Source organism: Phalangium opilio, unplaced genomic scaffold (genome assembly GCF_054372755.1).
Source record: "Phalangium opilio isolate 3A_F unplaced genomic scaffold, DU_Popi_V2 ptg000048l_1, whole genome shotgun sequence".
In the NCBI taxonomy this organism is placed as follows: domain Eukaryota; kingdom Metazoa; phylum Arthropoda; class Arachnida; order Opiliones; family Phalangiidae; genus Phalangium; species Phalangium opilio.
The window spans coordinates 409,802-430,871 of NW_028324170.1; the positions used below are offsets into that span (position 1 = coordinate 409,802).

Sequence of the window (21,070 nt, forward strand, 5' to 3'; positions counted from 1 at the left end):
GTAAGAGACCAATATCCCTTTATATCATTGATAACGTAGCCTAAGGAGTAGTAGCTTAAAGCAAATATGCCTCCCCCTAACATACTTTGCAAGGCCAAGGACAGGAACCAATCGGTACTTGTCCACGAGGGTATATGTTATACCGTTTTTAAATGAAGTAAAAAAGGCTAAGTTTCAATTCCGTTTGCTATATTTTCTCTGCTTAGATTAAGAATTGATTCAAATACAAAATCCATCGGATAGAATAGCGGTAGCCTTATTGACTTTTAAATTTGGGATGAACTCGTTACTCTTTCACGTCCCCTTTCGCCCCCCCCCACCCGGGTTGCTGCTATGAGAGGCTGAGATCGTTTTCCATCTCAAATAAAAAGAAAAAAAAATTACGGAAAGAGGTCGATGGAATCATGGACATTATAATTCTAAAGAGGAACAGAGAAGAAGGAATTATTCTTAACAGTGGTCCGGACAGCAAAATGCCATAGCATGTTTTTGACTAAAAATTGATTTCCCAAAGAACATTCAACCTTATTTATGGCAGACTTATCATAAACACAGTAGGAAAAAGAAAAATAGCCAGTTTTCCTATCCCCTTTTAGGGTATTATAAGATCCATGATGGAATTGCCTTTTTTCATCTTGGGAGGCGACGTGGTTTGAGACGAATCCCCCTTTTTAAAAAGGATTAAAAGGGATTATCGTCTGGGGACAAAACCGTTTTATATATCACGTCATTCTCCCCACAGGATTATTCCCCCCCCCCTCTTTTTTTTTACTTCCTCTTCCGCTAAAGTTTTGTTTTCTAAAGGTAATCGTTATATCCGTCCGTCCCGTTTCGTCCCCCCTCCCCTCAGTTTTTCGGGCCATCGTATCTCAGGCATGGATGAGGTAAACCTTCTTTAAAGGGAGTATAAAACACCTTTCTCGTACACCATAGATTTAAATAGTTTGTAGATTTTGGAGAGCGCTGGTTTTTGCGTTCGTTGTTGTTATTGTGTCAATATTTCAGTGGCAAGGAGGGAACTTTATATCCCCTTTAAAGTAAGTGTGAAACAATTAGATTCCTTCCTTTCTATCTACAACTTCAAAGGAATTAGTTGCCTCTTGAAACTGAAAAGGCGTCTAAATATTACAAACTATGTTCTTTGATGTAACTACGAGAAACAAGTTGGAAAAGTGATGATTTTTTTTACTTTTATATTATATATTTTAAAAGATGGGAGGAGACTGTCTTTATTTACCCCTAAGGTTTATTTACCATAAAGCCTGTCTATAAGATATGTAGATATCAACCAGTAGACATCGTGTTATTTTGACTACTTCTTGACTGATCTGCTTATAATGGGTAAACCAATTTGGGTTTGGGTGTTGATGATTATTATTAGTCAGTCAGTTAATCAATCAGTCAGAACTTAAATTCCAGAAAGGTTCAGTTAAATAAACCAGGGAACTTAAATATTCCCAGTAACGCAATAACATCGTGTTGTAACTATAATAAAGGCACCTTTCGTTACTCATTCCCTAAGGCCTAAGACCTAAGGAAGGAAAGATGAAAGAAACGGGGAAAGGGAGGAAGAGAGAGAGAGAGAGAGCGAGACTGTTTGCTCCAAGAACCGAACACCGTTTTCTTCTTTCTTTAAAGCCACGCCAAGTACTTATCTTTCAAGCTTCAGACGACGACGTGTACCCAGGACGCTCCACCACGGTAGACTTGATTGATTTGGATTAAGGTTTCGACTTATAACTTGCCACTTTGTTTCCACTCCAGAAAAGAACTCCTCAGCTTATCTTTTCCACTTTCTTCCTTTCTCTCTCTCTCTCCCTAGCTCTTGGATGCTCACTAGCTTTTAACTTCTATCAAAGGCAAAATAAATATAAAAGAAAGTGAGGTCACTGGGGAGATTAATGGAAGTTTTTCCTAGTATGTTTACGACTTACGCTGCGTGGTCAACCAGGCTTTGATCTCTTTGGTCGACCAATGGTTGATATGCTTTCTTTAATATTACTTTAAATAGTTTTAAATTTTCTGAAAGACTATGAGTTAGAAAAAAATTATGTTTTTTGGTTCTTGGATATTATTATCGTAGATTAAATTTCGTAGAGCTAGTGCAAACCTGGATGGTTGTTGGTAAATGTAACATTTTCGGTTTGCCCCGTGATTTTTTTACCCCTACCACAAGGTGGCAGTAAATATATCTTCCCTTGGGTCAGACTGTAACTCTCTTTCTTTTATTTGTATTTACCATTGCTTATAGCGAACCCCAAGCGACAATAAAATACCCTAGTGGAAAGAACTATATATTATAGTGGTAGTTGGGTGTGTCTGTCTGTCTGTCTTGAAGATAAAAGTCTATAAATGTCATATTTTAAGCCCCGTTAACGTAAAGCCAATGATCAAAAACCTCAAACGCAATCAATTCTTTTAAAAAGAAGACCGGGACGCCGAGGTCGGTGGGATGGGAATCGAAATTGTTACCTAGGCGTATAGGTAGTTCTCGAATCGGCAGGCGAGTTAACTGCAATGCGCCTAAATCGCCTCTACTTTCCTTCTTAACTTTCTCAAACCGAGCGAACAAGAAACGCTAAATTGAGCGTCCCTTTTTCGCGGTTTGAGCATTTTTCGCCCCTTTTTTTTTAAAGCCTCTGTCGGTTTCCCAGGGTTTCCTAAACATTCCAACGGGAATTGAGGGTCGAGCTCGCCAATCTCAAAAGAACCAAGGAGAAAATTCCAACTTGCTCTCTCTCTCTTGCTCGCTCTCTCGCTCTCTGTGCCTTCATTCATTGACAAACCGGTGTCAAATATTTAGGCCTACAATCGATCCAGTCGCTTTTCTCGGATTCCAAAGAGCATAGAGTAAATAACTAAAGGAGTAAGTCGAAATTTTAGTTGATGATTGGATACTTTTTAAGTCGATAATGACTGAAGAATTTTAAGATGAGAGAAAAACACTCAGTGTGATAACGTAACTCGAAGTAAATGTTAAAATAGGTTTAACCTCGTAAAGATTTTGATAGAACAGCTAGACTAATATCGTCTATATTCATAAACGGTTTTTTAATTGGGTCCCAATTTTAATCCACGTATACAGTGTGTTTCTGAAAGATATGTGAATAAAAAATGGGGTTTGTTGTTGTGTAGTTTGTTTTTGGCGTGTTTGTAGCATCCCTTACTTCATTGCTCCAAGTGTGGTAGCCTGGTAGGGATGAAGAAGGTTAAGTTCCAGAAGGGCGGGAACTGCAATTGGTAAACCGGAACTTTGATACTTTCAGGAAAAGAAAAAGAAGCGTGGTTCAGAATTCTTAGCAAAGCGGAAAAAAGTCTGATAAAGATTCTTGCCAATTATAGAAAGTGCGTGTTGAGCGTAGACATACTAAAATATCTTTGTATTGTCTTAGCTAGACCATGCACCTTATAAAACCTTAAAGAGCGACTTCTTACAATATATAATAGCGGTATGCACAAGCGAGGGATTAAGATTTCGAATCTAGTATATCAAGGTCACTGTTTAAAGCCAGGTGATCAAAGGGCATGTAAAAAACAGGACATGTATTTCTTATGGTATTTCAAGAACGCTTGAAAATATTTTCAAGAACTATAGTTGACACTCTGGGGAAAGTAAATGGGTTAATTAATTCCACTAAGCTATAAGTACTGTTTTAAGGTTTTCTTGGCCTCTTTGAATTATACAAAGTGCATGATAAGACACATATCTCACGAAGGGCGCTTATGTTGCTTAAAAAGTGTTTATTATTGACCAGCTGTAAGAATGTTTCAACACTGAGACGAGAATGGTTTGTCCAGAATACTCGCGTCCAAACTTTTCATGTCGTGTTATAACGGAATATGTATTTTAAAATGTAAATAAGGTTGGATTTGTTTGGGGTTTTATTTTTGCAGATCAAAAGAGGGTTCCTCCGGATAACAAGAAGAAGACGGGGGCAACTGGTTCTGGCGCTCCTAGACATCAATGGTGGTTAACAACGGCCGTTGTTGGGGGCGTTCTCGTCGCACTCAATCTTACGGTCATCATTTGCCTCGTCACACGAAAGAAACGCAAAAAACGTAAAGGTACGAGGGAGGGTTGTACAATAAAATGGCCCCCCGTTAGACATCCGTATCCAGACTATAGTTCTGTTTTTGGTCAAACGTCGACTACTATTACGAGAACACATTATAGTAATTGCTAACAATAGCGCACGATGGAGATAGAAAACCGTGAAAACATAGAGGCGACACATGGAATTGTTGCGGTGATACGATTATACTTATAGAAGGAGCTTGATTCCCGAAATACTATCCTACCATCCTTACACACAATGAGATAAAGATTCTAGAATTCCCAGTGTCGCCTCTGTTTTGTTTCCCGCTGTTAGACATTTGTGTGCGCGAGTACTTCCCTTTGCACGTCAGTACACATTGCTTTTTACGGTCTGTCTTCCGGATCTGGTTAAATGGAAGGGCTACTTCCGTTATGGGTTCTCCTATTGCGCAGTGATACTTAAGACAACCTTTTATTTAGTTTTTCTACACCTCGAGCGATTGAAAGAGAGAGTCTAGAACTTTGCTAAGGCACCAATATTTTTTGTTATTTTATGAGCATGATAACATAGTTAGAAAGATTTTAAATAAATAATGTCAGTATTTAAATTAGGGTTAAAAAGATCCATGGTTTTGGCACGTGGTTTCAAACAGGGTTTTTCTTAATTTGCAGCTTACAAAATGGCTCGCCAAGCGCTGGGAAGTGGAATCCACGGTCCCAGTCCGGGAGCTGATGGCGTGGCGTGTCTTCTTCAAGGTTCGGCGGGTGAAAGGTCACTTAGTTCCCGAAGAGACTCCGAGGATATTGATATCGAGGTTCGAATATCTATATCTCTTAGGATACCACCTCCGTTAACTACGCCCACCATTAAATTTCTGTTTCTTTTATTTAATCCTCTCTGGTGCCAATTTGATCAGCAGCTTCGCCAAATTCGGTTGCTCAACGCCGAAATCGTGGGTAAGCGAAGCCATTCTTTCAAAATGATTTTTAATTTTCTTTCAACGATGGAAGTGTAGTTGTAGACGTCTGTCACGTGACTCGTGTCTCGAGCCTGTTTGTTTAAAAAAAATTGTTTCGTCGCGATTGGATTGATCATACACGACCGTTGAAGTTGCTTCGTTTCTTTCCTTTCCTTCCTTCCTTCCTTCTTTGTTCTTCCATCACGTGATGCGATTGTTTTGGGTTGTTTCTGTGACGTCACATCGTACCTTCCAAGAGAGACGGGACCGGAGGAAGGAGGGACTTCATCACTTGATGAGACGAGATACTTTGGATCATCCCGACTCTGAAACCAAGAGCTGGCCTGATGTCATTGCCGCGGGCGGCGAGTACATTGGCCCAACCGCCCTATCTGTTAAGGTATATTTATATAACTAACGTTTCGCCTGAGTATGCCAAACTGAACCGGTCAATTTCGACCAAAATTTGACCAATTATAGCCTATAATTACGCTAAGCACTGCGCTTATTTCAAATAAATCGTAATTTACTTTCAGTTTAAATTATCCGTGTTTATATAAAGCGTTGACGCTAATGTTATATTCTATACGCAAAATTATTTTTTCAATTCGATTATCTCAAAACTGGAGTGGTCAATTTTGACCAAAATTTAACCAAATATAGCCCAAACTACACTCAATACGCCGCTATTTTTAAATTAGCAATTGGGCAATTGTATTTTTAATTATAAGTGTTTATGCGATGCGTTGACGCTAATGTTATCTCTATGAGTGAATTGTTTGTTCCATTTTTTGGCCAATTCATTTTCCCAAATATTTCAGCGAAGGCGTTGGGAATTGAATTAGAAATTGACTTCTATATATTTCCAAGCATTTCTCGCTTCAATAATTTCCTCATCAAAATTTCCCATCACTGATTTTTCCCTCTCCCTCTCTTTCTAAGATGCTCGATTCGTTTTCTTTCTTTTAAAACAAATTTTTCCTTTTATCATATCATAGGTTCCCCCTAAAAGCGTCTTAAGCACGCTTCGAATAATAATAAGCTCCGCCTATTTCTTTAATGAGCCAAGAAAGCAAAAAAAAAAAAAAAAAAATTTGTTGCCGATCGAATTTCAAGCCGTTTATGAACTAAATTCGAGTAAAGGGACAGTATAACGATAAAATTATGAAAGAACGGAGATATTAAAGGGTTTATGACACGGTTCCTGTATGGCAATACGCATATTTCAAACTACTTGGTTAAATGTACTGCGGGTATGACGTCAGTGTTTTTTATGACTTATTCTGGAACGTTCGCCATTTTATAAGATGGCCGCGGACTCATTTGAACCAAAAAACAATACATCCCTACCATTCTACTAAATTGTAGTCGAATCGGTTAAAATGTACCAGACGTTATTCCGTAAGGATGTAACCTTTTCTTGCGTCTCCATTTTCCAAGATGGCGGCATTAAAATTTAGCCATAAAGGCCTACTTTCATTTGAACCAAAAACCATACATCTCTACCATTCTACTAAATTGTAGTCGGTTAAAATGTACCAGACGTTATTCCTTATGATGTAACCTTTTCTTACGTCTCCATTTTCCAAGATGGCGGCATTAAAATTTAGCCATAAAGCCCATCAAAAGATATATATATAAGACGAAGTTGGTTACATTTCAGTCCGCCATTTTCCAAGATGGCGGCATTAAGATATAGGCCTAGATGGTGTACCATTATACTTAAGACTGCTATAATTGGAACTTAAAGTACGTTAAACTAAACTTATAACGTAAGACGAAGTTGATTACAATTTAAGTCCGCCATTTTCTAAGATGAAGTCTAATTTAAAAAAAAGTTTTTTACAGAGCACCAAATACTTATGGAGTAATGTCCCATTAAAATTTCAGTTTCGTAGATAAAGTATTCGGGGACTTTCTCACGAGTTTGAGGAAAATTCCAAATTTCTTCGGCTCTACGTAGACGCGTTAGACACGTTCTTATAGTTATAGTGGAATTACTTTTATCATCTCTTATATAAACCCTGATTTCCCGAAAGTTATTTCCGGTGGAAGAAATAAAACGGAGAAGAAATGTTTGAAAGTAAACGAAGCGAAGAAATCAGAGTATAAGAACAATAAAAAGTGAAATCAGTCTTTGGTCCCTTTTATTTGCTTTTTCTTTTCCAATTGCCATTTTACGCCTTTTAGAGCAAATAATAAATTACTTCTATTATACCGGATCAAATGAAATCGCCAAGCAAATCTTTTTCTACTCTAATGAAGCGATACCCGCAAAGGCTTAGAGCAAACGAAATTTACCCATCTAGAAAGGGCTCGGATAACGAACCATTAAGGAAAAAAAAACCTATATATTTTTAATGACAACTTTTTAAGTTTTCTCTATATGTGTATATAATGGAAAGTAACCAACCCCACGTGAATAATCTTTAAAGCTATCGGATCTTTTAATCGCTAGTGATTTTTCCCAATAGGAACTTTAGAAGAGGGTATAAAAAGTAACATTTATCTTAATTAAGAACAAATCTTGACTAAATTCAAAGAATTTCGATACCCTAATTACCGCGTTCTATTCGCGCCATTAATTTACGTAACAAATCTTTTCGGTATTTGAAGTTTTCACCGAATTTAACAAAAATTTTATTACTAACAGCCACCCGGAACTTTCAAAGCAATAAACCTAAGAAACCTAAATTCTCCCAGGGTTTAAAATTCAAAGCTCATAGGATTTTGCATGAATTTATTGCATTATTTCACTAATAACGTTAATTTAATTTAAATGAAAATATCCCTTCTCAAGTTTTCAAGTGACACATGAAAAAATACTACTAACAACCACCCGTAACTTTCAAAGCAATAAACCCAAATATTCCCAAGGGTTTAAAAAACTAAAAAATATGAACGCACGTGCGATTTTTGCATGAATTTATTGCATTCTTTCACTAATAATACTAATTTTAAATAAAGGCTTCTATGGCTCTGGAAGAAATGATGCCTTCTCTGGAAGAAGCTGTCACGTGTCACGAATTGACGACTTTTATTGGTTCAAAACTGGATGGTGACGTCATTCAGGCTTAAATAACAATAAAAACCATAACCTTCCCTCGCAGTTATTAATGGAAAATACTAACATAAAAAAAAGATACATTCCTCAAGACAGTGCTCAAATTTTTACACAAACGAAAAAAAAAACGTTAATTTCCTCAACAAAACTAACAAACAAAAACATAATAATATCGCGTTACGGACAATTATAAATAAATTAATTAGTAAAAAACCTGTACATAAACAATTATCAAACATATTAAAAACAAAATAACGGATATCCCGTTTAACCGGTGTTGGTGCGGTTGTACAAAAACTGATTGAAACAATTTTACTGGAGTTAACAAAATAGATAATAATAAAAAAAAAATTGAATGGACCACGTGACTAAACTAAAATAGGTTAGATTTTTTTATATTATGGGTTAAAGAACTTAATTTCAGGCAACGATAACTCATATCCGAAAAAAAAAAATTAAATAATAATTAAAACTAACCAATTTTCTAATTGAAATATATATTAAAGTGATTTTATATATTTCGCTTAGAGCTATATTAATAATAGTTAAATTAAATATTAAATTTTACGTTGATGTTTACGACAAAAGAATTTTAACTCTAGTTCATTAAAGAAAGAAAAAAAAACTTTTAAAATTAATGAAAAATAAGAAAAAAAAACCGAAGCATGGAGTAAGGTTACTATTAAAGAATATTATAAATAACGGTAAGTTAAAATGTAGTAGCGATATGTTGATTATCTGAAAGCATATGTTAGGGATTGACAAAGGGTTAGTTTAACAGATTGCCATTTATTTATTGTGTAGGAAATATATATATTAAAATTTTACTCAGAACGATCTCTATTGTGTTTGAGACATAAAGAGTGTTAGGCAATAGACCTTAGGGGATAGGCAAGGGGGTTGATACATTCTCATGATACAAAAAGATTACAGCGCAGGCGCCAAAAAGAGAAATGAAGGGCACTGCAGTCTGGGAAATAGCACTCTTCCTCTGGTCCAAAACCAGTTTATTAATTGCTTGGACTAGTTTTTTAATTCAAGAAGTGGGGGTTACTGGTCCTCAGGACCAGTTTATTAATTGCAAATCTATAGGAGAACAAAGGCTGGGACCAGTCCGGAGACCAGTTAATTATTTCGGGGACTAGGGGGTCACTGGTCCCAAGGACTAGTTTAAAAATTATCCTTATTTCCCAGACTGAAGGGCAGAGTTTTACCACCCTGTATTAATGGTTTTGGCGCCTGCGTTGTAAGCCTTTGTGTAACTGACGAGTGTGCTCGGAGACCACGTGGTTTCAAGCCCCGTTTTATTGTCAAAAACGTCTATTGCTTTATTTCAAGGGGAACAGAATTGATGGATAGTTTTAAACCAATTAAAAACGCTATGCACGTAGATTAGGGGGAGTTATTTCATTGGCTAAGACACCGAAAGTGAAAAAAAATGCATTTCTATAACTGTTTTACTAACCCTGAAAAAAAATCCATACTATTCATTAGGCCTAGTTCTGACAGAAAAATTCTTATAAATCTTTTATTTTGTAAAATGATGAAAATATATAATATCGGGATTTTTTTTTCCCGCGAAAATAACGGAAGGTTTAGCGAGACGTGTTCATTTATTGCTCAATCATCATCAAAAATTCAAAACCGTTTTAGTGTAAACAAAGATTGTAGCAACAATGCGCGTCGTTTAAACAATTAAAAAAGAAAAAAAACCAAGAAGAATTTAAAGATGAAACAGGAAATCGTATCGTAGGTGAAAAATAAGTCGTTTAAACTTATGATAACAATGTTTTTTGTATAAAAATGGCTAGCGTCGACTAACAAAATAGTTTCGCAATAAGGAAAATAATAAACTGTTGAAAGTAATTATCTTTTTTATTCGTTTTAAATTAGTTTTTTCATTTTAAGGAACAGACACCCTAGCAGACTGCTTTTAAATTTGGCGGGAATTCTTTTTACCTCAGGTAAGCCTTATTTCCCAACCTGCTCTTTTCCCATTATCGACCAATCACGATGCGTATTTACTGACTGACATCTACGAGCCGCGCCAAATTCAAAGTCTTCAAATGAAAGTTAGTTTCCTCTTGTCATTCCCTTAACCTAAATTAGAATTTCATAGCGTACATGGTAAAAAAACGTGGGCGAAAATCTTAAAAATTTAACGATTTTTTCACTTAAAAAAAAACCTGTTCTTTTGGCTTCGGTAGAGACGATTATCGTGTAGGCTTAACTCACCGTTTTGCGTCATCGCTCATTATGTCAAATAATTCTCGCCCATCTTTTAATGTACCTGCGTTATGTTTAGCTAATTAGTATATATAACCTCCAAAAATGTTCCGTTTGCCTTGAGGCCCGGGTAAAGGTAGAGTTGAAACACATCCGCAGATGATATAATAAAATGATGAAAATTTCATTACCTATCCCGTTGTAACAATGGAAAATGACGTCATTTAATAACAAATTAAAAAAGCCTGATCAAGATTAGGAGCTCGAGCATGCGCGACTTTAAGAGCAAATGCACTACGGTAGTAGCGAGGTAAAGGTCCTCTGGAATTTCGCCTCTGTTTGGCGGGGGTCGCCTTTTATTCCAAATTAAATAGGTCCGGCACTTTTATTTCGTGTCCAAGTTTAAGAAATGGTCTGAAAGTCTGCCACAACGATAACCCCGCTTTCCTTAATTTACGGCGAATACGTTGTATCATTAAGCGGCCCCATCTTAGGAGTTAGAGCGTTTCGCTTTTCGGTGTGTACGCTATTCTCGTCGGTGATTGGTCGATAGCGGTCACCAGCAGTATGCATATGCGCAATCGCTAAGGCATAACGCGTTTCTCCCATTTTAGGCTCGAAACTCGGTGTGTCTGTTGGAAGGCAGTATCCAAGGGAGACCGAGAGAAAGGGGCAACTTCTCCCCGTTGTATTTTGCAGTTTATATGGTGAGGGAGGGTCACGGTGCTTCTCTTTCAAATACTAGAGTCTTTCGTATCAACTGTATAGTCAAGAAAATCGACGCAAAATGAGGTTTTACATTGCTGTACTGCTGTTTCTTGTGGTATTAGTTTTCGGATGGCATAATACGTGCGCGTTAAGCGAGGTGAGTTTACATTTACATAATTGTAAACAAATCTATCCTCTAAATCTTATCGCGACATTTCCCTTTCTCGCTTAGGCCTAAGGAGTAAGATCCCCCTTACAAAAATCGCCAAGGCTTATATTCCTTAACCTCGAAGGCTCGAATAGGCGGACTCGATCGCTACATTCTAACTTTCCATTCATAGACTTAGCTGACGAAGTTAGGCTTATCGCTTTTCAAATAGATAAATTTACTCCATTTGATTAGATTAAAAGTGGGTTTATCGTTGGAAAGGCTTAAATCGGGTGTCAAAATTTGTGTTTCTCTCCAAACAATGGGATGAAATGACGTAATAGTATACCCAATCCAAACCCACACATACCGTATCTAGGCCTATGTTTTGGGATAAAAAAAATCATGGCCCACCCTTATGTAAAACGTAATTTACTTCATTTTAATTATAATCAAGTCTAGGCTTCAGTGTAAATAGAAAAATATAGATTTTGAAAACTAGCATATTAACTATTTAAAATTTGATTCATTAGAAAGTCGTGTTAGAGAGGAGTCACATTCTCTCTATACTGACTTGCTAATTACCGTTGTAGAATGTATATTTTCTAGTCATTAAGGTCAATTTGAACCATTTGAAACTAGAGACAGCTTTGAAAGGCAGTAATTAAATGGGGGTGTTTATGGAACTAGGCTTAGTTGAATGGATATTTCATGCAAATGGGGAAAAATGAACAAATCTTAAAATTCTTTAACATTCTTTAATATGCTAATGAATGAATTGTCATTGCGATTGTTTTCAGGCATCTGGGAATGCAGACTCGAGCTTAACACATTTCCAGCCCATGGTAGCGGTGCTTTGTGGACATGGAAAATATAAAAATCAGTATCTTGATGAAAATCGTCAGTGGGTTTCAGATTCTGATTCAAAAGCTACTTGCACCAGTGATAAATTAGAAGTCTTGGAATATTGCAGAAAGGTATCAGTAATCCTTTCTTTTTATTAAGTTGTAATAAATAGTTGATATCATTGAGAAATGTTGTTAAAATTTGATTTGTTAATGTTTCCTTAAAAAAAGGAAATAAATTCCACTTCACCTATCATTTTGTGCTTAGGAGTCTACCTACAATTTTTCTGATACCATGGCCCACTCTGAGCCTGTAATTTATTTATTGCCAAGGCCCACTCATAGTCTCACTCCCACACTGAGCCTATAATTTATTTTCTGCCAAGGCCCACTTTGAGCCTATAATTTATTTTGTGCCAAGGCCCACTCTGAGCCTATAATTTATTTTGTGCCAAGGCCCACTCTGAGCCTATAATTTATTTTGTGCCAAGGCCCACTCTGAGCCTATAATTTATTTTGTGCCAAGGCCCACTCTGAGCCTATAAAATATTTTGTGCCAAGGCCCACTCTGAGCCTATAATTTATTTTGTGCCAAGGCCCACTCTGAGCCTATAATTTATTATGTGCCAAGGCCCACTCTGAGCCTATAATTTATTTAGTGCCAAGGCCCACTCTGAGCCTATAAAATATTTTGTGCCAAGGCCCACTCTGAGCCTATAAAATATTTTGTGCCAAGGCCCACTCTGAGCCTATAATTTATTTTGTGCCAAGGCCCACTCTGAGCCTATAATTTATTTTGTGCCAAGGCCCACTCTGAGCCTATAATTTATTTTGTGCCAAGGCCCACTCTGAGCCTATAATTTATTTTGTGCCAAGGCCCACTCTGAGCCTATAATTTATTTTGTGCCAAGGCCCACTCTGAGCCTATAATTTATTTTGTGCCAAGGCCCACTCTGAGCCTATAATTTATTTTGTGCCAAGGCCCACTCTGAGCCTATAATTTATTTTGTGCCAAGGCCCACTCTGAGCCTATAATTTATTTTGTGCCAAGGCCCACTCTGAGCCTATAATTTATTTTGTGCCAAGGCCCACTCTGAGCCTATAATTTATTTTGTGCCAAGGCCCACTCTGAGCCTATAATTTATTTTGTGCCAAGGCCCACTCTGAGCCTATAATTTATTTTGTGCCAAGGCCCACTCTGAGCCTATAATTTATTTTGTGCCAAGGCCCACTCTGAGCCTAATATTTTTCTCGTGCCATGGCCAACTCTGTGCCCAAATTTTTCTCGTGCCACGGCCGACTGATCAAATTTTTCTCGTGCCAAGGCCGACTCTGTATCTAAAATCATTCTCGTCCCAAGGCTGGGACAGGGCCGGAAATAAGAAAAATTTCTTATAGGGCATGTGTCCAGTGAACCCCCTTTTGACTGGAGAAGTTGTAGGACACTGAGCCTATAATTTATTTTGTGCCAAGGCCCACTCATAGTCCCACTCCCACACTGAGCCTATAATTTATTTTGTGCCAAGGCCCACTCATAGTCCCACTCCCACACTGAGCCTATAATTTATTTTGTGCCAAGGCCCACACTCAGCCTAATATTTTTCTTTTGCCAAAGCCTACTCTGTGCCCAAATTTTTCTTGTGCCAAAGCCTACTCTGTGCCCAAATTTTTCTCGTGCCAAAGCCTACTCTTTGCCCAAATGTTTCTCATGCCATGGCCAACTCTGTGCCCAATTTTTCTCGTTCCATGGCCGACTCTGTTCCCAAATTTTTCTCGTGCCATGGCCGACTCTGTTCCCAAATTTTTCTCGTGCCATGGCCGACTCTGTTCCCAAATTTTTCTCGTGCCAAGGCCGACTCTGTATCGAAAATTTTTCTCATTCCAAGGCTGGGACAGGGCCGGAAATACGAAAAATTTCTTATAGGACATGTGTCCAGTGAACCCCCTTTTGTCTGGAAAAATTGTAGGACATATACGACATAAAATTAATAACCTATGCTTAGTTTTTGATATTATAAATAACAACCTAGATTTAGATTTTTCACCCGCCATAATACAAGAACCCGTGGTCACTCACACAAATTAGTCAAACCTAGGGTGCTAACTACATTCCGACAAACACGCTTTGCATGTGCTGTCATTGACGATTGGAATTTCTTGCCCAATGATGTCGTCATTCTAACTAATAAATCCCATTATCGTTGTAAATTTTCATCCTAAATGATAAATTAAAAACTGTGCAGGGAATTCCAAATTAACTGACATTGTTTTTATTATTATTATTATTATTTTTTTAATATTACATTATTATAAATTTTTTGTTCTCATATTACTGTAATACTTTATTGTCTTTCCGCAACATGCCTATTGTATCGAATTACGATGCTCACACATACGTCACTTTGTTGACTTTGTGAATAACACATATATAAATAGATAAGACATTGTCCACTGGAGTGTGCAGAAATAGTGTCGCATCTTCATAGTCAAGCTATCAAAACTTCAGAAAAAATTAATTGGTCAACTGTCCAGTGACCCCCTTAGTTTTTTAAAATGTTATGGGACAATGACCTGTGTCCTGTGCTTATTTCCGGCCCTGGGCTGGGAGGCCCGCCCTAAGCCTACGAATTTTCTCGTTCCAAGGCCGGGAGGCCCGCTCTAAGCCTATGAATTTTCTCCTTCCAAGGCCGGGAGGCCCGCTCTAAGCCTATGAATTTTCTCGTTCCAAGGCCGGGAGGCCCGCTCTAAGCCTATGAATTTTCTCCTTCCAAGGCCGGGAGGCCCGCTCTAAGCCTATGAATTTTCTCCTTCCAAGGCCGGGAGGCCCGCTCTAAGCCTACGAATTTTCTCCTTCCATGGCCTACAAATTTTCTTTTGCCAAGGCCCACGCGAAGCTTACAAATTTTCTTGAGCATTGTGCCAACAGTTTGTGCGTGTCAAAACAGGTATATCCAAAGAAAGATATCAGAAACATTGTGGAATCTGGTCGATATTACAAAATTGACAGGTGGTGTAAAGTTGGGCAGAAAAAATGCAAGGCCTCTCATTGGGTCAGACCCTACAGATGTCTAGGTAACATAGACCATCTTGTAGGTATTGAAAGATGAAATCCCTAAACCTGTGTAAATCGCGTTGTAGAAGGACCATTTCAAAGCGACGCTCTCTTAGTACCAGAGCATTGTCTTTTTGATCATATTCACAACCAAAGTATTTGTCAAACGTTTGACGAATGGAACCACACCGCGGCTGGAAGCTGCGAAAACCGCAGCATGAGATTGAAGAGCTTCGCTATGCTGTTGCCATGTGGTGTTGACATTTTTGCTGGGGTCGAATTTGTCTGCTGTCCAAAAGAAGAAGATCAAAGCAAATCCGTTGCCAGTTCCGAGAATGAGCTTGACAGTAATGATGACGACGACGAAGATGACGGTGACGATTATGACGATGACGATGACAATTATTACGACAGTGATTACGATTCATCGCAGAGCTCGTCATCTTCGACTACCAGCAGCACTACTACTACAACTACAACCACCACTACTTCAACTACGACGACGGAGAAGCCGGTGGACTATTACTTTACTCACTTTGACAGCAAACGCGAACACGATGCCTTCAAAGAAGCTCAAAAATCCTTGGAAGATAGTCACAGAGAAAAGGTCACAAAGGTCATGAAAGAATGGAGCGAGTTGGAAGAACGCTACCAGGAAATGAAAGTCAAGGATCCTAATGGCGCTGAAGATTTCAGAAAGAAAATGAGCTCTGTAAGTGAAGCTGAATTTAGTATATTGAGCCGCCTCTGTGGGATAGGTTTAAGCCTTTGTTAGATTTCATTAAGCCTTTGCGTGGAATTTATTCTTTTTAGCGTTTCCAAAAGACTGTGGAAGCTTTAGAGGAAGAGGGCGCGGCTGAAAAGAGACAGCTCTCGGCTATGCACCAACAACGAGTCATGACTATTGTCAATCTCCGTAAGAAATCCGCCATGGATTGCTACACAGCCGCTTTAGACCAGACTCCACCCAAGACAAAGAAAATCGAAAAGTGCTTGGAAAAATTGTTAAGAGCTTTGGAGAAAGATAGAGTTCACACGTTGCATCATTACCGACACGTTTTGAGCTCCAACCCAAAACAGGCGGCCAAGGAGAAGGAAGCCATGTTGGAGCACTTGGAATCTCTTCATTACGTAGCCAATCAGAGCTTAGCCATGTTGGAGAGAGCGCCATCGGTCGCCGACAAAATTAGGGACCGAATGAGTGAGTTGTAGCATTATTTAATATTAAGCTTTTGCCCCTGAGCCATTGTCGAGCTCATAAGTGGCTTATGTCTTTAGTGTCTTTGTGGCATCACCTTCATGGTCTGGGACCGGAAGAAGAAGTCACCAAGGACGCTGATCGTGCCATTTTGGATAAATACAATGAAGAAGCTGAAGCCAAGCAAAGAGGTAAGAATTTGTTTAGTTAAGTCTTTTAAATATCACGATTAATTTTTCGAGTCCCCTTATTATTATTTTTTTTTGTAGAACGCGAACATCGTAAGCGCGTTGAAGAAGAACGCAGACAAGAAATGAAGGAAATGCGAGAGGAAAAGAAACGAGTTGAGGTGAATCACGGGAGTAAACTCGAACGAGAGTTTGATGCTGAGTCCATGGAAGATGAAAGTGTGGCCGCGTCCACTCCCTTGGCGCCATCCAAGTCCAGTTTTGAATCGGCTTCTCTAGTGAAGAACACTTTGGAGAAAGCTCCTGAAGAGGAAGTCAAGGATGATAAATTGTTCAAGAATGATCATCAAAATATTGTCCATAATTCTTTGGATTATCCTCAACAGAGACTTCATGACGAGCTCTTGGCACCGCGCCTTGCTCATATGCAAAAAGATACGTTCCATCAATCCGAAGCCGTAAGTATTATATTTCTTGTTCTTGCCCTCTTTTGAGCCTTGTTCTCGCCCCCGTTTCGGCCTTGTTCTCGCCCCCGTTTCGGCCTTGTTCTCGCCCCCGTTTCGGCCTTGTTCTCGCCCCCGTTTCGGCCTTGTTCTCGCCCCCGTTTCGGCCTTGTTCTCGCCCCCGTTTCGGCCTTGTTCTCGCCCCCGTTTCGGCCATGTTCTCGCCCCCGTTTCGGCCATGTTCTCGCCCCCGTTTTAACCTTGTTCTCGCCCCCGTTTTAACCTTGTTCTCGCCCCCGTTTCGGCCATGTTCTCGCCCCCGTTTTAACCTTGTTCTCGCCCCCGTTTCGGCCATGTTCTCGCCCCCGTTTCGGCCATGTTCTCGCCCCCGTTTTAACCTTGTTCTCGCCCCCGTTTTAACCTTGTTCTCGCCCCCGTTTCGGCCTTGTTCTCGCCCCCGTTTCGGCCTTGTTCTCGCCCCCGTTTCGGCCTTGTTCTCGCCCCCGTTTCGGCCTTGTTCTCGCCCCCGTTTCGGCCATGTTCTCGCCCCCGTTTCGGCCCGGTTCTCGCCCCCGTTTCGGCCCGGTTCTCGCCCCCGTTTCGGCCCGGTTCTCGCCCCCGTTTCGGCCCGGTTCTCGCCCCCGTTTGAGTCACGAGCTATATGGGATAAATGGGAGCTCATATCACGAGTTAATTTATTTGGCCGCGATTTTTGTTTCTTTTTAGTCGTATTCCGTTAGAAAAGAGGACCTTGGAAGGTTCAAATGGAACGGTAGTTTGTACATCACGCTAGCATTCGCGGGAATTGCGTTGCTAACCGCCATGATTGTGGGAATTGTCCTTTTGCGACGACATTCTCAAAGATCTTCGCCTCACAGTCAAGGTTTTGTCGAAGTGGACCAGGCCGCCACGCCGGAAGAAAGACACGTGGCTAACATGCAAATAAATGGCTACGAAAACCCGACGTACAAGTATTTCGAAGCCAATAGTAATTAGAGGTAAAAAAGAATGAAATGACGGCGGCGGCGGCGGCGGAAGGGAATAAAAAAAAATCTTCAAATGAACGGTGAGTTAAAAACAAATTTTACTTAATAATGGATGGAAACTATAACGTGTCATGAAAGTAACACCTAGAATGGGACAAAGAGAACTCATTTTAATGAATTTATTTTAATGGCGAGTTTAATTTACGGAGAAACGTCATTAATATTTTTACAACGTCATAAATTAATTAATTATACTTCTGACTTTAATTTAACCCTTTTTAGTTTATATTAAATTAATAGCGACGGACGCTAAATGATGTTAGTCACTTATAAAGCGATTTTTACCGATTTTCCATTTGAATTATCAGTAAAAAAACATTTACTGATGCAACTGAAGTTTAATATTCGCGTCATTGGTTTAAATTGACGGTAAGGAGTTGGTAAATATCGTTTAGCATGTTTAGATTTTGTAAATATGCCTGCCCAACTGTAAAAAATAATATTTGCAACAGTAAAACCTCGATATCGTAATTCGTTAATTTAGTAAATTAATTTAAATCGTGACGTTATATAAATATTAATTGCGAATTAAACCCTATCGATAAGTAAACTTGCCACGAAATAATTTTAGTTTGAGGCAAATAAAAAAAAATGGTTCGGTTTTTTTTTTAAATTTTGTTTTTAACGGTAACGGTAATGGTAAGAAAATTTGCGACCGAGTGTGTAAGTTTACGGTAGATTTACAAGGATAGCCAAAATCCTTAAATTATAATAAAAAGATAAATAATTATAAATAATTATATAAAACAAACAAACAAACAAGGAACCAAACAAATTAATCTCTTACATTCAGAGTTAATGTATTATGTGTATTAATAATTAAATATTAATAATCATATTTAATCTGGAAAGAAAAAAAAAACAAGTAATAATAATATTTCTGGGGGCATTTTTAATTTTTGCGCTTAGTTTAATTTTTAATGAACCCTAATTATAAGAAATGTGTTGACGAAGCCTCTCTGTGCACATTTCACTTAGAAAAAACTAAAAAATCAATAATCCGTATTACGAAATAAATTTAAGCCTTTTATACCGCAAAATAACATAATATAGTTGGTAGTGTGGTAGAAACAAACATTTTTTCAAAACTTTGAACAATATAAATATTGAAAAAAATTATAATAATATGAAAAACAAGACTCAAGTGCCACCACCTTTCGAGAAATAACTTTCTTTAACTAACGATAACTATTTCCCCCCCCCCCCCCCACCTTTTTCGCGAGTGAAAACTAACGTAAGCTCTCTAGGTTTAACCTTAACCGAAAAAGAGACCAATTAAAAACTAATTGGTGTTAGATAATAGATAGAATTTGACCATTTTTCGTTCGATTAGAACTGAATTGAACTACTGTCGTCCGCGAGCGCCGCGTAATCTATATATAATTGGCATATTCTTGATTCTGTTCCCAATCCGAAACCATCAGCGTAAATACGTTGCCACTCTTATTCGGTTAAACTTAAATTGGGACAATATTATACACGTTTACCCATTAAATAATTATTTTAATTTAATTGCGGGAGTTTTTAATTAAAAATTAATTAACATTTTAAGTTTTTATATCGAGGCGCGATATTAATAAAGTCTTTTGGGGGAAGTTGCGTAAAAAAATGAATAATATGTAATGAAAGTCGGTATATTTAGAGGAAACCACACCTTCTTAGCATAAGAGTTTAAAAAACAAGTATTTGCGCATTTTCTCCTCTCCTCTCCTCTCTCATCCCCCCCCCCCAAGATAAAAAATAACCCCCTAAAAAACAAAAAACAAAAAAAAATACATTATACATTCCTATTAACGAGTCACACTTTGTATTTAAGAAAAAACAAACTCCACTTTTTCAGTGTTCGCTAAACATTGTTGTTAAAAATAACATATATATAATAAAAAACAAAAACCCCAGATAAAAAAACAAGCCCCTTTAAAAAAACAAAAAAAAAAGATAGAAACTAAATAGTCGATTGATTGCAAAAAACAAAAGCAAAATACCTTTCACCTGGTGATATAATGTTTATTTTAGGTTTAAAAAACAAAAAAACAATTTGTGAAGTGCACAGTTAGGCTCTTGTTTGTATTTGTCTATCAAACAAGCGTAAAAATAACAAGCATTTTTTTTTGTTATTTTAATTTTGTTTTTCCCCTCGTTAAGAAGATTGTAAATTTTTTAAAATTGTAGTCACAAATTTGTGCCATTTGTAGTTTGTCGAGGGTTTTAAAAAACAAATTTAGTTTTTTTGTTGAAGTTAAAAAAGCAAGCCGTTGAATGTGTTTTTTAGTGGCACTTGCGTAATATAAAAAAATCAGTCTTTTTGTCGAGAAAATATATAACTAAGAAAAAGAAACAAAACAAAAAAAACAAGATTTTCCCGTTAAGGTAGCAGCGCTTTTATCGTTTGTTTTCTTCTCTTAATTACGGAACATATCATCACGTCGACATATTTAAATGTATTTGCCATATTTTAATTCCTAGCTTATATATAAATATATATACAAATTGTTTTTTAAGTTATTTGCGAAAGACAGTAGCGGGTGCTAGCTTAGATGGACTCTTTGACAAATGATCTTCAATAATTTGTCGTTATTTTGTTGTTTTTTTTTCTGTTGCAGTTTGTTATTTTAAAAAAACAGGTAAAATACATAACATTCGCTGTACCTTTTACAGGTGATCTGGGCTTAAAATAAAGATGTAGTTCTTAAATATTGTTTATTTTATTGAACATAAAGGACTTGTGTTGGGAAAGTACCTTTCTTACTAATATTGCTACGGTAACCCTAGTAGTTACTGAGTATTTAAGATTGGACTCTCGCACCACCAGCCTAATTAGTATATTAGTCACTAAGCCTTGGACTCACAACCAGCCTACCATTAGTAGACTAGTCACTAAGCCTTGGACTCACAACCAGGCGCCTACTATTAGTAGACTAGTCACTAAGCCTTGGACTCACAACCAGGTGCCTACTATTAGTAGACTAGTCACTAATCCTTGGACTCTCAACCAGGCGCCTACTATTAGTAGACTAGTCACTAAGCCTTGGACTCACAACCAGGCGCCTACTATTAGTAGACTAGTCACTAAGCCTTGGACTCACAACCCGCCTACTATTAGTAGACTTATAATGGTGGAATTCATAAACGTCGGACGCAACGCAATTTAGCACAG

General features: G+C 38.0%; 2 protein-coding genes and 2 long non-coding RNA genes across 17 annotated transcripts in view; 2 read left to right on the top strand and 2 right to left on the bottom strand.

Annotated features, from left to right (window-relative positions):
• LOC149673433 (nephrin-like) overlaps nt 1–9,925 on the top strand; it is a 193,278-nt gene extending 183,353 nt beyond the window's left edge. For 4 of the 14 annotated variants that reach the window (XM_089838966.1, XM_089838965.1, XM_089838973.1 and 1 more), the window contains 5 exons: nt 3,895–4,065; nt 4,709–4,851; nt 4,954–4,993; nt 5,253–5,395; nt 5,994–6,868. In XM_089838966.1, coding sequence (XP_089695092.1) covers nt 3,895–4,065; nt 4,709–4,851; nt 4,954–4,993; nt 5,253–5,395; nt 5,994–6,149 — 653 coding nt within the window. In that variant the 3' untranslated portion in view covers nt 6,150–6,868. The other 10 variants (XR_016366853.1, XR_016366852.1, XR_016366851.1 and 7 more) reach the window with 10 other exon arrangements.
• On the bottom strand, nt 12–3,900 carry LOC149673435 (uncharacterized). The gene is made up of 5 exons (XR_016366855.1): nt 3,168–3,900; nt 2,993–3,092; nt 2,111–2,858; nt 1,935–2,022; nt 12–1,850 (listed from the first exon to the last, which is right to left on the bottom strand). It is a non-coding gene; the product is annotated as an uncharacterized LOC149673435 (long non-coding RNA).
• Nucleotides 9,916–10,741, bottom strand: LOC149673436 (uncharacterized). Its single transcript, XR_016366856.1, has 2 exons — nt 10,477–10,741; nt 9,916–10,349 (listed from the first exon to the last, which is right to left on the bottom strand). It is a non-coding gene; the product is annotated as an uncharacterized LOC149673436 (long non-coding RNA).
• Nucleotides 10,742–10,927: 186 nt separating this feature from the next.
• Appl (amyloid-beta-like protein) lies at nt 10,928–20,607 on the top strand. Its single transcript, XM_089838980.1, has 8 exons — nt 10,928–11,150; nt 11,942–12,118; nt 14,932–15,058; nt 15,125–15,750; nt 15,852–16,239; nt 16,317–16,427; nt 16,506–16,882; nt 17,594–20,607. Exons 1-8 carry the CDS (start codon nt 11,073–11,075, stop codon nt 17,861–17,863), a joined length of 2,154 nt encoding a protein of 717 aa, XP_089695106.1. The 5' UTR covers nt 10,928–11,072; the 3' UTR covers nt 17,864–20,607.
• Nucleotides 20,608–21,070: the final 463 nt, after the last annotated feature.

What these genes read in the sequence shown, in the direction of transcription:
- Appl (XM_089838980.1), top strand. Translation starts at nt 11,073, where the DNA reads ATGAGGTTTTACATTGCTGTACTGCTGTTTCTTGTGGTATTAGTTTTC. An exon ending in CAGACCCTACAGATGTCTAG is followed by an intron (nt 15,059 to 15,124) that starts GTAACATAGACC and finishes ATCGCGTTGTAG; the next exon opens with AAGGACCATTTCAAAGCGAC. An exon ending in AGCTGAAGCCAAGCAAAGAG is followed by an intron (nt 16,428 to 16,505) that starts GTAAGAATTTGT and finishes TTTTTTTTGTAG; the next exon opens with AACGCGAACATCGTAAGCGC.